General features: G+C 37.1%; 1 protein-coding gene and 1 pseudogene across 1 annotated transcript; one reads left to right on the forward strand and one right to left on the reverse strand.

Annotated features, from left to right (window-relative positions):
• Positions 1-12,104: 12,104 nt before the first annotated feature.
• LOC131037144 (uncharacterized) lies at positions 12,105-12,707 on the reverse strand. Its single transcript, XM_057969189.1, has one exon. It carries the CDS (start codon positions 12,705-12,707, stop codon positions 12,105-12,107), a length of 603 nt encoding a protein of 200 aa, XP_057825172.1.
• A 2,566-nt stretch (positions 12,708-15,273) lies between these two features.
• On the forward strand, positions 15,274-18,996 carry LOC131037145 (GDP-mannose 3,5-epimerase 2-like; annotated as a pseudogene).
• The last annotated feature ends 1,862 nt before the right edge of the window (positions 18,997-20,858 follow it).

Genomic DNA, 20,858 nt, shown 5'->3' on the forward strand with positions numbered 1-20,858 from the left:
GGCATAATCCCTTCTACTTCTATCAATCCTGTCAGTGGGTGCCCAAACCCAATCATTCCCATTTCCATTTCCTCCCATTTCCACCTCCCCTAACACTCTTCACTTCCATTTACCATACCTTCTAACTCACCCACCTTCCTACCCTCTATCCTTTATCCACCTTTCATACCCCATGCCTTAACCTCCTTCACATCTTAACTTAAACCTACCCTTCCATCTTACACCCTCACCTCCCTCCACTAACTTCCTTTCCACCTTACCCCTACCCCTATTCTATCCTAGCATCTCCCTTCCCCTCATACCTAATATCTCACTCTCCTCTCCGCAATACCTACCCCTTTACCACTTTATTCCCCTAAAATGACCTATTCTAACCCACATCCCATAGGTCTTACTTCCTTTATTTCCCTAAGCTTACCTCTACCACACACCTATTAACCTACCCTTTCCATCTTATCACCTACCCCCATACTAGCCTAGCCATATCCTATCCCTATCTTAACCTACCACCCTACCCCCTTACCCTTTTTCCTTTCCCCTTATAAAAACCATTATAACCTATACCTCCCACTCCACTTTATTCCCCAACATATCCTAAATCCAACCCCTTCTACCTCCCACATCCTAAACCTCTGTCCCCCCCATGTATCTCCTTCTTCCATCATTTATATCCCTTATTTCCCCCTTTCCCCACACATCTCATTCCCTCCTCTTTCTCCACGTAGCAGCTATCCTTAACCTTTCCTACCACTCCCCCCTAATATTTCTCTCCACCGTATCTGTAGACACATACAAATTTCCATTAATTTGTCTACATTTAATTTCAAATTTCTCTGAACATCGGGCGAGTCATTATTACACTATTATTTCTCAATAATTCATTATTCATATTCCCATCTTTTATTATATTATTATTAATATCTTACCATTTATCCATTAAATTTATTAAATAAAATATTATATCATATTCATGCATACACCTTCATGCATTCACATTATACACATTTCTCTATTTATTTAATAAAACCCTTAAATATCCCCTCCTACCACTTACCATTTCCCACTTACCATTTCCCATTTACCACTCATCTTCCCTATACCACTCATCTTGCATTATCCCATATTCATCCCACAACATGAACTCACCCGGAGAAAATCTATTTAAACAAGCCCCCCCTCTCTTATTTGAGCATCTCATCTTTGTGCGTCGAACTTATGCCAGTTTGCATCCCATTATCTTGACATCTTATCCGCTATCTTTGCATTCTCAAATCTCCATTTTCTCATAGCTTTTTGCATAAGTGCTTCTGAGAGCAAAAATATATCAAATGTGAAATCTTGAGGAATAGGAGTGCAATGGAGTGAATTTTTGATGCATGCATGTGTGTGTTTTGCAAGTACTTCATTGTTGGATGTTGGAAGATTGAAGCTCGTATTCAATCCATTTCCTCCATCTACAGTATCATATCAACCTTTTGGGCAAGAGCACCTAGCACAAGATGGCCACCGTGAAGCCAATTCAGTAATAATTCAAGGTTTTTGAGTTTGGTTATTAATAAGGTCTTAGAAGACCATATTTCATGTAATAAATATCATTAAGACCATTAGATGGTGTATTGAGTCCTAGTGGGGGTCATGATGATCAATATTATCAAAATTGTCACTATGTTGCAAATATGTCTCAATGGGTCAAATGTGATGTTTAATGATATGTACAGGTCTTATAGACCTATGTAAAGGTCTTATATGTAAAGGTCTTGGGTTGAGTCTAGGAACAATTTTTGACAAAGTTGCTAATATTTTCAACATTGTTAAAGCAATGTTTTGTGCATTTTATGAGCAATTAGGTGTTAGTTTGTTGAGACAAGTTTAAAAGGTGGTTCTAACCATTGAGGGAGGATTTTTGAGTTTTTTAATAAATCACTCTCCACGACCAAGGGTCGATTGAGCATTGTAACTAAGCATAATTAATGAATATCTTAGTTTTACCTTGCAATTTTTGAGTTCTTTAACGTTGCAAACTGCTATATTGGAGTTTGGCATTACTTATCATATTATTTTTATTTAAAAATATCTTTAATGTTTTATAGGGGTCAATCCTCTTCAATCTCCCTTTGGTTTCATCTTGTTTCATTTTGTATTGCAAAATTTATAGCCAAATTGGTGAAAATTGTCAAAAACCTAGTCTAGGGTAACCCGAGGCAAACGAAAATGCATTATGGGTCATTTACATGTTGATAAATCCATTTCAAGGAATGGGATGACCCATAAAATCATGTATTTTGTTTTCTTAATCATTGTAGGGTCTCATGAGCATTTTGGCACGTGCAAATATGTCGAAGGTGTTGATTTTTGTGTCTTTATATGAGAACATAGTGTATACATGGAGTTTGGATGGTGTATTTGACTCAAGGGTCCTTGAATGGTCTTGTTAATGGATTGGGGAATTTGTGAGGGAGTTATAAACATAATCCAAGTGTTTGGTGACCTAAAAATACCATCAATCCGTGAGGGTGTATGATTGTCCTAAACCTTGCATTGACTATCACAATTTGACAGTGAGTTGAGTTAGTCCATTAGCGAGATTGGGAGGGAGTTTGGTATTGAGTTTGGTGTTGGTGGAATATTTAAGGAGGTACACTATCATCATAATTAATGTTAGAGTGTTGTGAAGAAGAATGGCCATGAAAGGAGTGACTATCCTAAGTTATTAAGACTGTCACAAAAAGTGAGTGTTGCAGCAGTGAATCTTCCTTTGACTTTTGGGTGGTTAGGAGGGTAAAGAACCATGGTGGTATATGTTGAGCGGTCCTTGTAAGAGTGTCCGAAAGTACATTGTTTTTTGGATATCTAATACATTTTAGGAGTTTATTGCAAGGGGGGATTAGAAGACCCAGTAGAAGGAGGATTTGTGTGAATAAGGGTTGAGGGTCTTGGTGATGATTGAATGTTGGAGAGTTGGATTGTGACTTAGACATGTTTATTTTTCCTATTTGAGTGTGATTCAATGGTTGGGTGAGGATTGGTGAGTATGGGTGTGTTTTGGGGTATTGAATCCTTTTGAGTAACTTGTGGCCTTGCGAGGGGTCTTGTGAGTAAGTGAAGGGTTGACACCTAATTGAATAGGTGAGTTGGGAGAAATATCTCCCTAGTTGGTTGAGTTTTTTGGATTCTCTACATCACCATGCTTTTTCGCTATCAATCCATTCAAACTTCCACCTAAAGATTTAATCTTGTCAAAGTTCAAATTAAATTTCCTTGTTGTCCTTACTATCTTGCATCAACTTTCATATCACTAGGTAGTATTTTTCTTAGATTTATCATCCTTCATGGTAGGATACCATCTTAGTCCCTTGAGTTAAGTTATCTTACCTTTAGAATTTATCATTCCCTAGTCAAGTTTTTCAAGGGGAAAATATCACTAATCAAGTTGAAATGTTGATTTCTCAATCTGCCTAAGCCAAAAGGTTAAAATAAATTGCAAAAGATAGAACAAGGCTACAAGAAAATGAATAATCAGTATTACCTAAACCCACATTATCAAAAAAATCTAGAAATAACCTTGTATGTAAATAATTTATCATGCCAAAATTGCCAATTCTAACATGAAAATGAGACCAAGGAAAGCTCTAGAACAACTACTACTATTCATTCACATGTTCCTTATTAACCTCAATCACCACGAAAGATGCACAAATTGATTATAACAAAGAAGATGTTTCATAAATGTAAATATTAATTTAGGACTAAGGAAAATGAAAGAAATAGAAGAATACCAAGCAATAAAAAAAGACTACCAATACCATTGCAAACTATGAACTTTATTTCCATTAATTCTTCAAAATATACCAGCAAAGCACAAGTATTCAATCTACAACTTATTGCTAAATGTCTTTTGAAAGAAAAAAACTAAGTAGTGTTACTAAACTTGGACCTTAAATAATCAATTCTTAGACCCTCAAAATGAATTTTGAAATTACATTTATAGGGAAAATTTTTCCTCAAAATTAGAGATTAAAATTTACCCAAAACCTTATCAAACTAAGAGGTACAATCAACACACAAGATACTAGCCTATAACTGAATTAAGAACTATAAGCTGACTCATGAAAATGAAATATACGTCAGAAGGAACTTAGAATATGGAGTCAAAGAAGCATGAAGAACAAGAAAAAGAGGATCTATCTAGGCCCCCACCCCCAAGATGACTCCTCCAAAATTTTAAACTTAGGTGCACAAGCAACAAGATGAAGAAAAAAGGCCAAAGTAGGTTGTAACTACCATGAACCCATCCATCCAAAGTGATGAGAATCTAGATGATCCTAAGTGGCTACAATTCAACTTTGAAAGGAAAAAGAAGAGAGTATTGAAGAAAGTAAGTTTGCAAAAGATGATCGTTGAGGTTGAGGCCGTAAGGAATCCAAAGAAGGCAATGACTTTCAATGCCACCTAAAACTATGCAAAAGGAGAGATAGTTGCCAATACCCTAAACTAGAGAAGATTTAGTAATAACTGCCAATACCCTAAAATAGGGTAACCTGAGATAGTAAGAAAATGGTTTGGGGGTCATATAGACTAGCGTTATGTTGTATGTTAATTACAAAGTGATAAGTTGTGTGGTTGGAGATTTTTAGTCTACCCCTTCTAGGTTGGGATTGTGCTGAACCGAACACAGTTGTATCTCCCTAGGGCTTCGGGGTCGGGTGTTAGGCTGGATGGCAAGAGAAAGAAAGGCTTGCATGAACAAAACTAAATGAAGGTTGCATTTGAATAATATTCATTCTCATTATTTTCTTGTGCGTTGCTTTGATCTCCATCGATTCAGCAGCCAGAGGTAGACACCGCCTAATATATTAGCTTGTACAATAATGATCAATCAACACGTATACGGGAGGAAGGGATTTCTCTGAAAAACTTGAACGCTTAATCCTCAATCACAGTTCTATGGTTTTACAAGGAGTGGATTCTTATAGGTATTATGCATTTAGGGAACCACACCTTTGACTAGGAGCCATCCGGCCTGAGATTGGATAATCAATATGAATATATACGAGATTGACCAATTTGCATATGAAACTTGGGCAATTAACCACCACATGTCTCATTTCCTAACATCTTTTACATAAAAATAGAATCTCCCATACTCCAAGATTTTCTTCCACAATCGGTCAATATCCCACAAGAATGCATGCATAGCTAGCATGTATAAAAGCAAAAGTTATAGAATCTCTTGAAAGGAATCTCTTGAATGGTGTAATTTTTTGCAACATGAAATTAAGGTGAAGAATCTACCTCTTGTGCATGATTGCAATGCATAAATGCCTTTTATGTGGGTTTGATCTTGTTGGGGGTTGAAGTCGACACGGACGCCTGCGCGAGATTGTAATGCACAAATGACTTTCCCTCTTTTTTTTTTTTTAAAGTAATGCCCTTTGTCGTCAGAATTCCGATGAACATGAGCACTTTTTTGAAAAAAAACAAATTTCATTGCTAATGCCTTCTTTTTCGAAACTAAACGTCAAATTACAGTTAGAATTCTGACGAATTCAGGCATTTTTTCAAAAAAAAATCAAAATTGGTCGCAATATACCTTCTCCGTCGGAAAACTCCATTGGAAATCTAGACCAAATGTATTAGTGCTTCATATTTACCTACCCTTCTACCATATTCATTCTCTTTCATATATGTGAGAATGGTCATTCATCTTTTAACCTCTTAATCTAAACCCTTGATTCTCTTTGATATTTCTCTAAAATATGTGTTCTCCTACTATTTTGTAATCAGTAAGCAAGCAATCATACATAGAAATTCTACCAAAATCATTCTAGCATATATCATCACAACCACATCTATTTTTCCTTGAGCTCTTATGCAAGTGCAACACAAATATTAGAGCAACCATATCAAATACAAGATAATGGAGGAAAGGTGAACAATGGAGACAATACTATCTTGCATGTGAAGATATAGCCTTGTTCATTTCATTTTTATTTGCATGCTTTTGTAGATCTCTATTGATGTTGTGTTGAATTAATTTTTACATCTAGAGTTAGTGGTTGGATCTCATTAGGGTTTACAAATATGATTCAAAATTAAGAATAAAAATTTTGGCATGCCTAATGGGACTCTTGTCCCTTATTTATAACATTTGTTTTCAGTTTTAGGTGTTTTTCAGATTTGCAGGGTAGATTTTGCTATGATTTTCTCCTGTTCTTGCAATTCTAGTAGTTTCTATTGGATCTTGTTCCAACCACTTCCAGCCAATCTAGGACAATTTCCATTACTTCATCCAGGCTATGCAGACACTTCTGAAGGCCACCCATGTTCATTTACTATGCACAAAGGCCTTCCTACCTTGACAAAGAACAATCAAATGACATCCTTGTGATAGAGCCACATAAGTTTTTGAGATATATTGTTTGCATTGACTGCAATAATGTCTCTTCCATCTTTCTTTTCATAAATGGATCTACCCTAGCACACAACCAATCAAATATTCCATCTGATCGATGCATGTTATAACCTAAACCTTGTAAGTTACGGTTTCTAAAGTTAAACACCAATCAGAGTTATGTATGCAGTATAAAGACAATATTGTAACATATTTTCAAGTTCCTCCTCCTTTTCTCTTATATAAATTTCTTTTGTAATTGTAATTTTCCCTTGCCTTTACATAAATAGAATGATATGTTTTAGCTCTTTTCAATTCAAACACCTTGTGTAGTGTATCTTACCTTTTTGTTTGAATGTATTTTTCTCTATTTCTAGATTTTGTGATTGTGTTAACATCTCTATAGGTGCTATGTGAATTATGTTTATTTCTCCCATCACCTTACATGATCCTAACCTTTGCATATATCCTTGGAAGCTAATTAAATGAAAAATCTATGTATGTTTGGGTAATTTTATGTATGTCTTATGCATTCATAGGCAGGGGAAGACCAATTTCAATCTTGGTGCATCACCCCCCTTTTATTATTACTCTTTCTCCCCTTTTCCCTCTAAGTCATTAGAATAGGTTTAGGAGTAAGCTTTACAAGTGTTGGGTTGGTTCAACACTACACCTTGATTGGAAGGGAGGCCAACCTTCTCCAGAGATTCAACCTCACATGTGCAAGGTCCCACACTTAGAGGTTGTTTCCATGTTTCACAAGGTTAACTGAGTTGATAGATCAGACAAGGGTGCAAAATTTTGTGACAACAGATTCCAAGGACTCATTTATACTTTGTCTATCCTGCACACTTGGATTTAATCCAACCTCTCTTTGTGGTTTATTCTCCATAATGGATGTTTTATTCCTACCTATGAAAAGATCAACCTCTTGTACTAAAGAAGCACTGGTTGATGAATGAGTTGTTTCCAACATATTTTTCCATATTGGTTCTTCACTTGGAACCTCTTGCCTTTTTGTTTTTCTAGATCGTGAATTCTCAACTACCTTCTCCCCCTTCTTACGATTTCTATCCTACTATTGATCTCTATCTTCTCCATCTCTGTCCTCTTGTGATTCTTCGATCATTTCATCATTTGAGGATTCAAAGTCCCTCATCAACTCACAGGTTAAGTAAACATCTAGTTTTTTTAACTTGTGAAATTGTATATTCATCCATCTCATTGTATTTGACATAACTTATCCCATCAATACCTCAAGATTTGTTACTTCTTCATCATCCCAATTCAGTGCGGGAAGAGGCCTCTCCCTTTCTTCTTCATAGTAACACTGAACATGATTTTCATCAACTTCAATTTGATTTGACACAAGAAGTGCTTGGAATGCTCTAACCATCTCAATTGATATCCTAGAACACATTTTCCCCCTGATTTCCAAATCATCAACTATATTTGCCCAATGATCCTCAAGATGTAGCTTATGCTTATATTCCTTCCACTAACCATCTTTATATTATGAAAGGGATCAAAGTTTCCTCTTGATGTATGAGTCACAAAACTGTAGAATTGTAATTCCTCCTCTAGTTTTTCTACTGCTTGCATTGATGGACACTTTTTAGCTGAATTTTCCATTATGATCGGGAAAGTTACCATGGCCTTACGTTTCTTCTTTTGAATCTTATCATATACGTACAATTTCCATGTCACCTCTAACAATGCCATTTTATTGGTCAAATACTTTAGAAGTCAATAGGGATAACTTGAGAATCCAATTTAGGAAATTGAATATATCACAAGGCATACTTCTTCACCAAATCCATATCCTTTTGTGACAATCTCTTGCAAAGACCTCCTTGTAGTATTCTAACAATGTGCATAGAGAAGACATCATTGACTCCCTTGAAATGAGAAATATTGTGCAAGTGCAATTGAGGGAAGAAGTCATATACTTTGACTTGTCCTTCATTATTTCCCAATAGTCCCCTGCATGTTAACTCTTTATATCTATAATTTCTTTCCAACATGTAGACAACATATGAACTCATATAAAATAATTTGGATTGTTCCAAATTCTTTAATTATTCATCCAAATTGTCACTTATCAACCTAGTCTAAATGATCATCTTAATTCCAGTTGATATCTCTTTGATGAATAAAACATCCATGTCTCAAAGGTAGACACTTGAAGGTGCCCCATAATTGTATTCAATAACATGACAAGGTCTGCATAATCTTGCTTGAAATATGACCTACGAAGTTTCTTGGGCATATTGGTGTAATGAAACCTCAATTCCTCAATCTAGATGTAATTGATGACCTCCACACAAGCCTCAACTCCAGTGTTGTAAAATCTTGTTGCTTTTTCCTTTGTTATATAGGTTGTGGAATTATAGTTGGGAATACCAAATGCCTCCACGATTGCCTGTTCAGTAATATATGCCAACAACTTTTCACTAGGAGCTACAATTATTATTTGCTTGAGGTCATAGTGCTTAGCATATTCTACAATCAACTCAGTGCATTGCATTACGGTAGGGAAACATGCATTTCACTATTCCATTCTAAGTCATCCTCCTAGCCATATTCGAGGAACTGTGTCCTGCATATCCTATTAATTTCTATAACCCAACAACTGATTAATTGCTCAATAAATATCATAGAAAATAAACTATCTGATTTTTAACAATTAATACTTTGGATTATTTAACTAAATGAACAACGGAAGCAAATTCAAAAGAAACCAAACACGTAAACACAAATAACATTGATATACCCAGGAAACCCTAATGCGGGGAAAAACCTACAAATGTTGAATATTTTATTCAGCTTCAAGAGAAAACTTTCCTTTGATAAATCACTTCACGAATCTTCCAATCTCAAAAGAATTTCATACTAGTTACTACAATGATCTTACATATATAGTCTTCTTGATGAAAACATCAACTGTGCAAGATAATTGAAACTTTCCTCACACAACACATCCTAAGAGAAATATTCCTTACATGACTCGGGAAAGGAACTTTCCTTACATGACATGCAAACTAAAAGTTTCTTTACATGACATATGAGAAAGGAAACTTGTCTTACACAACTAAGACCATCCACACATAAAACCGTTCTTGGAAATAACCTCACAACTCTAATAAACATTCTAAATACAAAATAGAAAATATCCTCTTGCTGAACATCCAACATGAGCTGGACTTAAGTAACTTCCACAAACACACCTTCCGAACTACAGAAAACTCAACTCTCCCTCTTAGCGAGGAAGGTGTTTTGCAGAACACCCAACCTATCCTTGAAGAATAGGAACTTACTCTTCACCAAAGCTTTAGTTAGAATGTATGCTACCTGTTCGTCTGTAGGAATGTATTGCAATTTCAGTGTCCCCTTCTCCACACAATCCTTGATGAAGTTGTACTTGATCTCAATGTGCTTTGACTTGTCATGAAACAAAGGATTCTTAGAGAGTTTGATACAACTCTGATTATCATAGTAAATGACCGTAGGATCTAGCTTTTGATCAAAAAGCCCAGCTAGAAGTTTCCAAAGCTAGATAGCCTCACATGTAGCCATAATGGCTTCCATATACTTGGCCTCTGTAGAACTCAATGCAACTAACTTATGTTTCCTGCTGTACTAGGAAACTGCTCTTGATCCCAAGCTGAAACAACACCCTGAAGTGCTCTTTTAGTAGCGGTACTACTTGCCCAATCTGCATCGGTAAACCCCTCAAGCTTCACTCCATCTTGTTGAATATACCTTTGTCCATAATCAATTGTTCCTTAGAGATACCTCAAAACATGCTTCGTAGCTATCCAATGCATATATTTAGGTTTTACCATAAATTAACTGAGTGAATTCACTACAAAACAAATGTTTGGCCTAGTGTTGACCAGATACATAAGAGATCCTATCAATTGTCTATACAAAGTTGGGTCCACTGACTCTGATCTAGGAGAATCAACGTTCTTCTAGTTGGTCACAAGTGGCGTGGACATTGGCTTACAATCCTCCATCCTAAATCACTTCAGGATATCGATTGTATACTTTCCCTATCCAAGGAAGATCTCTCCCTCTTTCTGCCACAACTCCAAACCCAAATCCTTCATCTTGAACTCTCCTGGAAGATCTCGCTTGTAATGTGCTATGAGATCTTCTGATCCTATAAGAAACAAGTCATCAACATATAACACAAATATGAGAAGCTCTCCCTTCACCTGAACATAGTACAGGTTTGGCTCAGCCTCACTCTTGGTGAAGCGCACACTCTGCAAGTAACCATCAATACGTGCATACCATGCTCTGGGAGCCTGCTTGAGGCCATACAATGCTCTCTTCAACTTGAATACATGCGAATCCCTCCCATGCACTTCAAAACCTTTTGGTTGTTCTATGTAATCTCTTCCTTAATCACTCCATTGAGGAAAGTTGTCTTCACATCCATTCGGTGTATCCTCCAACCCATCTGCACTGCAATAGAAATGATAGCCCTTATTGATGAGTACCTGGATACCGGAGCAAAGGTCTCGTTATAGTCGATCCCTTCCTTTTGAGAAAACCCCTTAGCCACAAATATTGCTTTAAACTTTTCCACACTACCATCTACATCATGCTTGATCTTATACAACCATATCGACCCTACCACATACTTGTTTTCGGGTCATGGCACTACCTCCCACACGCTATTCTTGATAATGGAAGAATACTCGTCCACCATGACATCCCTCCCAACCTGATTCTTAGATGCCTCCTGAAAGCTGGAAGGCTCCACCTCAATTAGTTCACTCATGAGTGCCATATAATCATAAAAATATTTGGGAGCCTTTCTCTGTCTGACTGGATATTTAGGATTACCAACATACTCTTGGGCTTCTCTCACTGTTTTCTTAGCTGCCCCATTTCTCCTTCTCCTTGTGATAGGAGTCTGAGGCTAAGGAATACTCTATTCCTCCTGTTGGTCAACTTGCTCAACCTGTGTGCTCTTCTCTCCAACTTACGTGACTAAAGTTTGAGGAATTTGTGCAACCTCAACCTTGGGTTCCCGCTCCTCCTCCCGAACCTCTATCAAACTACCAGACTTCTAAAGAGCCCTTCCCTCCTTGAACTTCATAGCTCTATGAATAACTATTTTCTTGAGGGTAGGAATGTAAACCCGAAAGGCCTTAGAAGTTTCACTGTATCCCACAAGGATACCCTTCTCTGTAGTTGGTTCCAACTTGGTTCTCTTCTCCATGGGAATATGAGAATACATAAGGCATCCAAAGATGCGAATGCACCCCAAATCTAGCTTCTTCTCGGTGAACACCTCTTCTGGAGTCAATTTTCCCAACACTTTGTGTGGGCTCCTATTTTACTAATACACAACACTATTGCAAGCTTCTGCCCATAAAAAGCAAGACGCATCCTGATAGTGAAGCATGGCCTTGGTTGCTCCAATTATAGCCTCGTTTTTTGTTCAACAACCAAATTCTGTTGAGGGTTGTACGAAACTGTCAACTCTTTCTTGATACCTTCCTGAGCACATAAGTCTTTGAAGGCATTTGAGGTATACTCACCTCCATTATCAGACCTTAGTATCTTGATCTTCCTCCCTGTTTGGTTCTCCACGAGAGCCTTAAACTCTTTGAACCTACTGAAGACTTCATCTTTATTCTTCATAAAATATATCCATGTCTTCTTGGAGAAATCATCAATAAAGGTAACATAATATTCATATCCACTCAGGGATCCTATTAACATGGGCCCACATACATCTGAGTGTATGAGATCCAAATCCAAAAATTTCTTTAGATCTAGTATTGCTGCTTAGAAAATTGGTCTTAGCATATTTCCCAAGAGCACAGCCTTTGCACACCTCATGCTTATCAACCTTTATTTTAGGAAGCCCTGTTACTATTTCTTTGAGCACATTAAGTGCTCCATGGTGAAGATGAGCCATCCTCCCGTGCCACAGTTCTCTAAGCCCTTTACTGTTACTCATCAATGCATGTGCTGGTTCAAACTGTAACCGAAACAAACTACCATGCTCAACTCCAATCACTTTTGCTACCTTGGATTTCTTAGGATGGATATAAACTTTGCCTTCTTCAAAGGTCATGATGTAACCCTTGTCCTCCAAAGTAGAAATAGAGATTGAGTTCCTTGTCATTCCAGGAACATACAACATGTCCTCCACCAATAGAGGTTTTTCGGACTCCCTCTGAAACTTGACCATGCCAACACAAGTTGAATGGTACTTGGCATTGTCCCTGAGCTCAATGAAGAAATCCAACTTCTTCTCCTCCAACTTGGTGAAATATTCTCTGACTCCCATCTTGTGGCAAGAAGCCCCACTATCAATATACCAAACACTGTTGGCAATTGAACTTGAGAGACAAGTAATGAGTGAAAACTCATTCTCAAACCACGTTGAAAACTCTTCCACCTCTGTAGTAGCTGCAACTTACTTCTTCGGCTTACCCTTGTTTTTCTTATTCGGGCATTGACTAGCATAGTGACCCATCTAATGGCAAGAAAAATACTTTATCTTACTTAGGTCTTTCTTCTTCCCATCCTTGGAAGATGGCCCTTTAGCTTGCCCTTTACTGAATTTCTGCTTGCCCTTGCTTGCAAGTGCAATATTTTCTTCATCATCAACCTTCTTTGTCTGGCCCCCTCGATGGTCGCTTTCACGAATCTCTTCCTGGACGAAATCATCCCAAAGCCTTGCACTGTCAAGTAGGTGATCACGACCAACAATGTATTTGACAAACACTTCCCAGTGCTTTGAAAATCCATTTAGGGCTATCCGCACCAACTCATCTTCAATAATCATCTCTCCAACAATAGCCAACTCATCCCTGATCTGTGTCAATCTGGACAAGTAAGAGGTCACACTCTTGCCTTTGGACATCTTTGTGCTATGCAACTTGTCCTTGAGCATCATCTTACGACTTTGATAGTTGCTCTGATAGAGTTTTGTGAGCGTATCCCACATTTCTTTGGTAGTGTCTTTCCTAGATAGATGAGGAATCAAATGATCTTTTACCCCATCAAGGATAATCCTCTTAGTTTTGGCCTCCTTGATTTCATGTGAATCTAGGGCAATAGGATCATTTGCTGGAGGAGTCACTTTTGTACTAGCATAGATCCACAACCTATTCTCCTTGAGAATAGATGTAATTCGAACCTTCTACTGTAAGAAGTTAGATGCACCCTCGAGCCTATCCTCATACCGAACACTGGTTGCCATTGCAAACTAAGACCCTCGAAGAAGTTGCAAACTAAAATCTGAAGAAATTTGTGAAACAAAACTTGGCTTCTTATTCAGAGTTTAGAGCTATGATACCATATTAATTTTTATAACCCAACAACCGATTAATTGCTCAACAAATATCACATAGAATAAACTATCTGATTTGTAACAATTAATACTCTGGATTATTTAACTAAATGAACATCGAAAGCAAATTTAAAAAAACCAAACACATAAACACAGATAACACTGATATACCCAAGAAACCTCAATGCGGGGAAAAACCTGTAAAATGTTGAATCTTCTATTCAGCTTCAAGAGCAAACTTTCCTTTGAGAAATCACTTCACGAATCTTCCAATCTCAAAAGAATCTCATACTAGTTGCTACAATGATCTTACATATATAGCCGTTTTGATGAAAACATCAACTATGTAAGATAAGTGAAACTTTCCTCACACAACACACCCTAAGAGAAACATTCCTTACATGACTTGGGAAAGGAACTTTCCTTACATGACATGCAAATTGAAAGTTTCCTTACATGACACATGAGAAAGGAAACTTTTCTTACACAACTAAGACCATCCACACATAAAACCGTTCTTGGAAATAACCTCACAACTCTAAGAAACATTCTAAATACATAATAGAAAATATCCTCTTGTTGAACATCCAACATGAGCTGCACTTAAGCAACTTCCACAAACACACCTTCCGGACTACAAAAAAATCAACATCCATACATTCATCTTTTAAAATCCTCCATGTTGATTCATCCTAGGTTGGTGTCACCCATGTTCCTCCATCTTGAGACAATCCTTGACTTAGGGAATATTCCTTTAAAGTCGTTCTTCATTTATGCTTGTCTTGAGACAACTCTAATTCTTTTACTCGACATTTACCTCTTGAAAGAAAAACACGTTTAAGTTACACGAATGAAAGGATGCTAGGATCACTTGAAAAACATATCAATGCAAAATGCAAGAAGTAATTAGAATGAATTCGTTGAAAAATTTGATGAATTCTTGCATTAGAACGCATGTAAAAAGGCTTTTCATAAATTTGTCAAATGAAAATCACAAGAAAATGATCCACATCCTTGTTTAAAACCTGGATATATAAGAAAATTTGAATGAAAATCTGATTTTGTTTCACTTAAATAACACTTACTTCGTTTTTACTCCCTTCCATTTCTCTTCCAAAATTCAGAAATTTGATTGAAGATGGTGCTGTGAGCCTGAAAGATGATGAAATGAAGATAAAATCACTTCCAATCGGTATGGTTCCACTTCTCCTTTGGTTGGAATGATTGCTCTAATTAAGTCTGATAAGAATTCTACTTTGTTCCTTGAATGATGATGGAAAGTGGCTTCAATCTATTGCAATTCGTTCTTTAAGGCTGGGACAAAATCTCCTTAAATGCCCGCTACAACTCACTCTAGGTCTGATAGTAAGGTTGCTTCAATGTCTGCTACAATTCGCACCAAGGCCGCTGATAATTTCGTCCACAATCTACTTCAAAACCTGGTTAAATGTCTTCCAAGTTCGCTCAAATCAGGCCTCCCAAGTTCGCTTCAATGAGTTGATCAGAAATTCGCTCCAAATGGAAGGAGGCTGCTGAAAAATTAATGAAAATCGTCTTAATGTCCGCTGACCTACTCACCACTCCTTTTGCAGGATTTCAACATGGAAGTGGAATTCGCAAGATGTAAATACAACTTTTTCTCTCATCTTGAGCGCATGTTAGAATGGGATATGAAATTTTTTGAGTGGATGGAATTGCAAAGGGAAGAGGAAATTCCGCCTTCTTTATTGCTCTTCCTCTTTACTTAGTTAATTTGATCATATCTTTGGTCGAAAATTGAATGGTGGGAAGCAATTTCTCGTCTTTGGGCGGGATTGCACATAGGTATAGAAATTCCGACCAAACTCACTGTTTCTCCATCTTTCATGTTGAGCGCATTTTCATGATTGTAAGGAAATTTCATGATTGGAGGGCGCAATTCCTATGTTGTCAAGAAATCTCCTAGTTTGGGGTGCAAATTAGAGGTGGACAAGAAATTTGATTAGAGCACCATTGCAAGGTGTATAGAAATTTTTTTTCTTGAAGGGTGCAATTCTCTATATGTTCTTGCAATAAGTTGTTTGCTTAGGTGCAATTGAGACCCAAGGAAGGAATTCAATCCTTGGAGCGCACTTTAGATGTTGAAAAAGAATTTAATCTTTGGATGGTTTTAGACGAGCCACTAAATTGCATTCCTTGTTTTGAAAATGGATGTCCTTATTAAAATTTTCCTTTCGACCATATTGACAAATTTGACAACTTCTGCATTTTGACAACTTGATAATTTGAATTTTTTTTTTATTTTTTTATTTGCACTTTTTACATTTTGACAAATTTTTGACAATATTGAAAAACATTATACAAAATTGTCAATATTGTGCATTTTGTCCTTAACTCGTAGCCCTGAAGTTGATTCATAAATCCCGACTCCGATGATTGACCTAATCACATCCTTGATAGTAAATCTCAACTTCAAGAATCAAAACCACTACCAAACATACTAAACCTTAAACAAAGCCCTAAAGCAATGCAACTCAATAAAACAAAAAAACAAAGGGGGTCCCCATTTGCAATGGAAAGATTTGTACAAACGTCACAACATAAAACTTAGTCGGCTTTATAACACTGGAGCGGAACCGTAGTATGCTGTATAATAGCCAAACTAACTGAGTCAATTGACTTTTTCTTCTTGCTATTGTTTGTTTACATTTTCTGTTTTTTAATTTCTTTGCTATTGTTGTTATTCTTTCATGAAGTAAGTGAAATGTAACCATTGTAAACGAAATTATTAAATAGCTTTAGGCTGGGTAAAAACAAAAGCATTGAGATTTGAGTGATTAATCTAATTTGTATGATTTTCTATGAATTTGAGGGTACAACTATCTTTGATTAATGCTGATCTCTGAGCTGTGTGAAGTCGTGGGTACAATTATCTTTGATTAATACAGATCTCTGAAGTCGAAATCTTTTAAAATTATTTAAATTTTAAACTCTCTTTGATAAGATTGGACTGTTTTGCAGGTTTTTCTATTCTTCAAGTGCATGCATCTACCCAGAGTTTAAGCAGTTGGAGGCAAACGTGAGCTTGAAGGAGTCTGATGCCTGGCCAACTGAGGTATGGAGTCTATTGCAATTATTACATACGATAATATTGATTGAAGTTGTGCCATGCAAAATTTTGGACCAGAATTCCAAGGCTTTAGGACTGGAATCTGTATAGAGAATGCATTCAAAGGTTTAAGAACTGGAATATATGTAGAGAACAAGGTAGATTTGATAGCAGGCATAGATGCTCAGTGGTATTTGACTGTGTCCTTACTCCTTACTCATTGTCAATCTAATATTGAATATTATTGAGCCACTGCAGCAGGGCAGGCCCTGATTTTAGTTTTTTGTTTTCCAACGAGACATCAGGGTCTTCACTTTTTGTTTTCGCGTGAAAATATTGGGGCTGGTGCCTCCCTGGCCTAGAAGGAAACAAAACTCTTCACAACATATTAGGCTGCCCGATCAAGGAATGTCAACAACTCCATTTTCAGCAAATGATTTATAGTAGTGAGCCATCCCAACAGGATAGGGCAGTGCCCAATTTTAATTTTTTACCCCTACTTTGAAGAGAACATCAAGGCCTTTGTAGTTTGTTTATTATTAGATGAAATTATTGGGGAGTGCCCCTTCTTCCCTTGCAATAACAGTAATTCTTATCCTTCAAGGTAGCTAACTCATTACACCTCCTCCATTGGACAGCCCAATCAAGTAAGTTCAACAACTTGATTTTCTTTAAGGCTACATTATACCGAATTTTGAACTCACAGACAACAAGGCCTCTGGAGTCACAAACAATGATGTAATACTGTAGGAACTGATTTTATAACTAGAGGTTTGCAAATATTCTAGATGTATCATGCTTTCTAAATAGTGAACAGTTAAAATAGAATTTGGAATTTATAGCTGAATTTGTATGAGACTGTTTGCTAACTGCTGGATCTGTTGGTTTCTAGCCCCAAGATGCCTATGGCTTGGAAAAGCTTGCCACTGCAGAATTATTGCAAACACTACACCAAGGACTTCGGTATTGAATGTAGGACTGGGCATTTCCACCCAATTATGGTCCCTTTGGCACATGGAAGGGTGAGTTATGGAAGTGACTAACTTTGATGGTTGTGGTATGATGGATTGTGTAATAATGCTCAAATTATTGTGGTTACCTTGCCAACAGGTGGACGTGAGAAAGCACCTGCTGCTTTTTGCAGGAAGGCACTAACATCCACTCATACATTTGAGATGTGGGGTGATGGCAAGCAAACACGATCATTTACATTCATTGATGAATGTGTTGAGGACCTGAGGTACCCGAGTCATAGTTCTTTCACCATGAATATTGGACATATTCGTTCTATCTAATTTTGTGCTATCAGATATTTCTTTTGTTCTAAATGATTGTGGAAACTTCCATGGTCGCATATTTTCCAGGTTGACAAAATCAGACTTTAGAGAGCCGGTGAATATTGGTAGTGATGAAATGGTTAGCATGAATGAGATGGCTGATATAGTTTCTAGTTTTGAGGACAAAGCATTAATCACATTCCTGATCCAGAGGGAGTGCGTGGTCGGAATTCTGGCAATATATTGATAAAGGAAAAGCTGGGATGGGCTCCAACTATGAGACTGAAGGTAAAGTTCTAGATCAATCAAGCAAATAAATTTTAAGATTGTTTTGATATGCAATAAAGCAACTTGCGGGTATAAACTATTAGAAAATGCAGTTAATGCTTGCTATTTGTATTGACAGGATGGCCTTAGGATCACATTTTTCTGGATCAAGGAACAAATTGAAAAGGAAAAGGCTCAGGACATTGATCTTTCCATCTATGGATCTTCTACCCTGTTCAACTCGGTTCGGTTCGTGCTGCTGATGGCAAGGAGTGACAGAACCTTGATATTGAGAAAAATAAGTAACTTGCTATTTATTATATAAGCAGTAATGGAAGGGCATAGACAGTGGAGGAAGAAGCGGCAGTTTGAGTTGGTACTCACCTAAATATATGGAGGTGGTCAGGCCGAGAAGCAACTGTACTACTTTTCTCTCTTGTTCAATTAAGTAAGCACACTTTGGTGTGATGGTGATGACCACATAGTTTCTCTAATGTTGAAGATGACATGACTTTGACATGCAATCAATCATGCTTGGCTTAACTAGAAAATAATCTCTTGAGATGTCAAATATTATTCCGAGAGTATTTGCATTGAAGTGCCCATGCTTCCGTTCAAAGTTTTCATTTATAATATAAGGCTATTTTACATTTTAACAGTTCTGTTGCTGTTGTTTTGATTTATGCTTGGTTGCCGACTTGTCTAGCATATCTGTAACTGAGTTGAAAGTGGTGTCATCTGTTTTGATGAGTATATTTTTAAGTAGGTGTATGGAATTAATGGCATATTGCTCACATAATGGAGTCCTTGAGGAAAGTAATTTAAATTGTAATTCTCATTATATGACCCATAACAACTTTTGCTTCACTAAATTTGTAAGGTCAAAACAAAGTTCTATTTGTATGCTTTGATAATTTGTTCTAGAACATTTTCAAAATTATAACACTTCGCACACGGGTATTATGCAACTTTTATTCTTATCCTACTCATCATGCAAAATAATTACAAATTATCAATTTTGTCAAAGTACATGGTATCAACTAGAATGGAGATCTCGTGCCATTTATCTTTGTGATTGATCATAGAAGGCAGTGGCAGACGACTAGACTGAAGTTTATTCTTCTCCTACTCATCTTCTAAAACAATTACTAATTATCTTTGTGATTCATCATGGAAGGCAGTGGCAGTCAACTGGACTGGAGATTTAGTGTTGTTATTTGTGGGATTGATCATGAATGGCAATCACAGTCAACAAGAATGGAGATTTAGTGCTGGTAAACAATTTTGGGCAATAACAAAGTCAATTTTTTAGTTTTCCTGGTAAAAGCTGAGAATAAAATAAGCATTTAATACTGGTCATCATTTCTATGTGATTTTTATTTAGCCATATCAACTACACCTTTTCCCTACAACATTTTAGCCACCAAATGTCTAGAGTTGACTTAAATAATACTCTATTCCAAACATGCTGTAAGTTTCTTGTCTTGCAAAGTTTTCTAGTCTACCTTTTATTTGAGTGATCTGATCTGATCATAAGTGGAGATTATAAGATTGTAACGAACTAGTATGGTACATGCTGGAGCCTTCTTGCACTGGAAAGTTTTCTTGTTTATGTCACATTTCAGTGACTTAAGCTGATCATAAGTGAAGGTTTTAAGACTGTAGCAAAAAAATGTGCTATACTTTTGTTTGTTTCACATGAAGTAAGCTATTGGTTGCTTCCATGTTGAATGGGGTTTCAATCCAAAGATCTAAAATATGTGGTTTGAGTTTCCATCTACAATGTGGAGGGCTATGCATTAACAAGGCTTCACCATATTCTACCATTGAAAATACTATTACCTGCTGCCCTCCATGAAACTAATCACAGTAATAAACCAAATCAAAATGAAGTAAACAATACTTCCTACTACCAGTCCTCATGAAACCATTCCACATTAATAAACCAAATTAAAAGGAAACAAAAGATGCCTTAGACTCCATATGTATGAGTGTCGTGGTCAGATTTGTGCCACTAGGTGGTCTATGATGTTGGAAATATGCCTCGAATTCTCTTGACCAGTGTTCGGGTTGATCGGTGTAACTTACCTTGATGGAACAGCTTGTGGGAAGGTATCAGGCTATGGACTTTTTCCTATCGGTGTAACTCTGGCCGATGAACATGTTGCAGACAAGTATCAGGTTAGCCGGATTGAAGTTATCCCGATGACCCGACGAAGTCGGCTTCAGTCATCGGGGTAGCATCGGGTACTGAGAGCGGTCTCGGTCTGCTATATCGATACCCAATGAAGTCCTTCCTATGTCTAACAGAGCTCGGAATAGCTGGTCTTGGGTTATCCCAATGACTCGACGAAGTCAGCTTCGATCATCGGGTAGTATCGGCTATTGGGTGAACCTGTAAGGAGTTATACCGATACTCGATGGATCCACCTTGGGTCATCGGAGTGCTATCGGATATCGGAGGAGCCTGCTGGATGTTACGCCGAAACTCGATAGTCACCTTAGGCGATT

This window comes from Cryptomeria japonica, chromosome 7 (genome assembly GCF_030272615.1).
Source record: "Cryptomeria japonica chromosome 7, Sugi_1.0, whole genome shotgun sequence".
NCBI lineage: Eukaryota > Viridiplantae > Streptophyta > Pinopsida > Cupressales > Cupressaceae > Cryptomeria > Cryptomeria japonica.

Excerpts from the sequence above, each read along its gene's own strand:
- LOC131037144 (XM_057969189.1), bottom strand. The coding sequence starts at position 12,707 with ATGGGAGTCAGAGAATATTTCACCAAGTTGGAGGAGAAGAAGTTGGAT.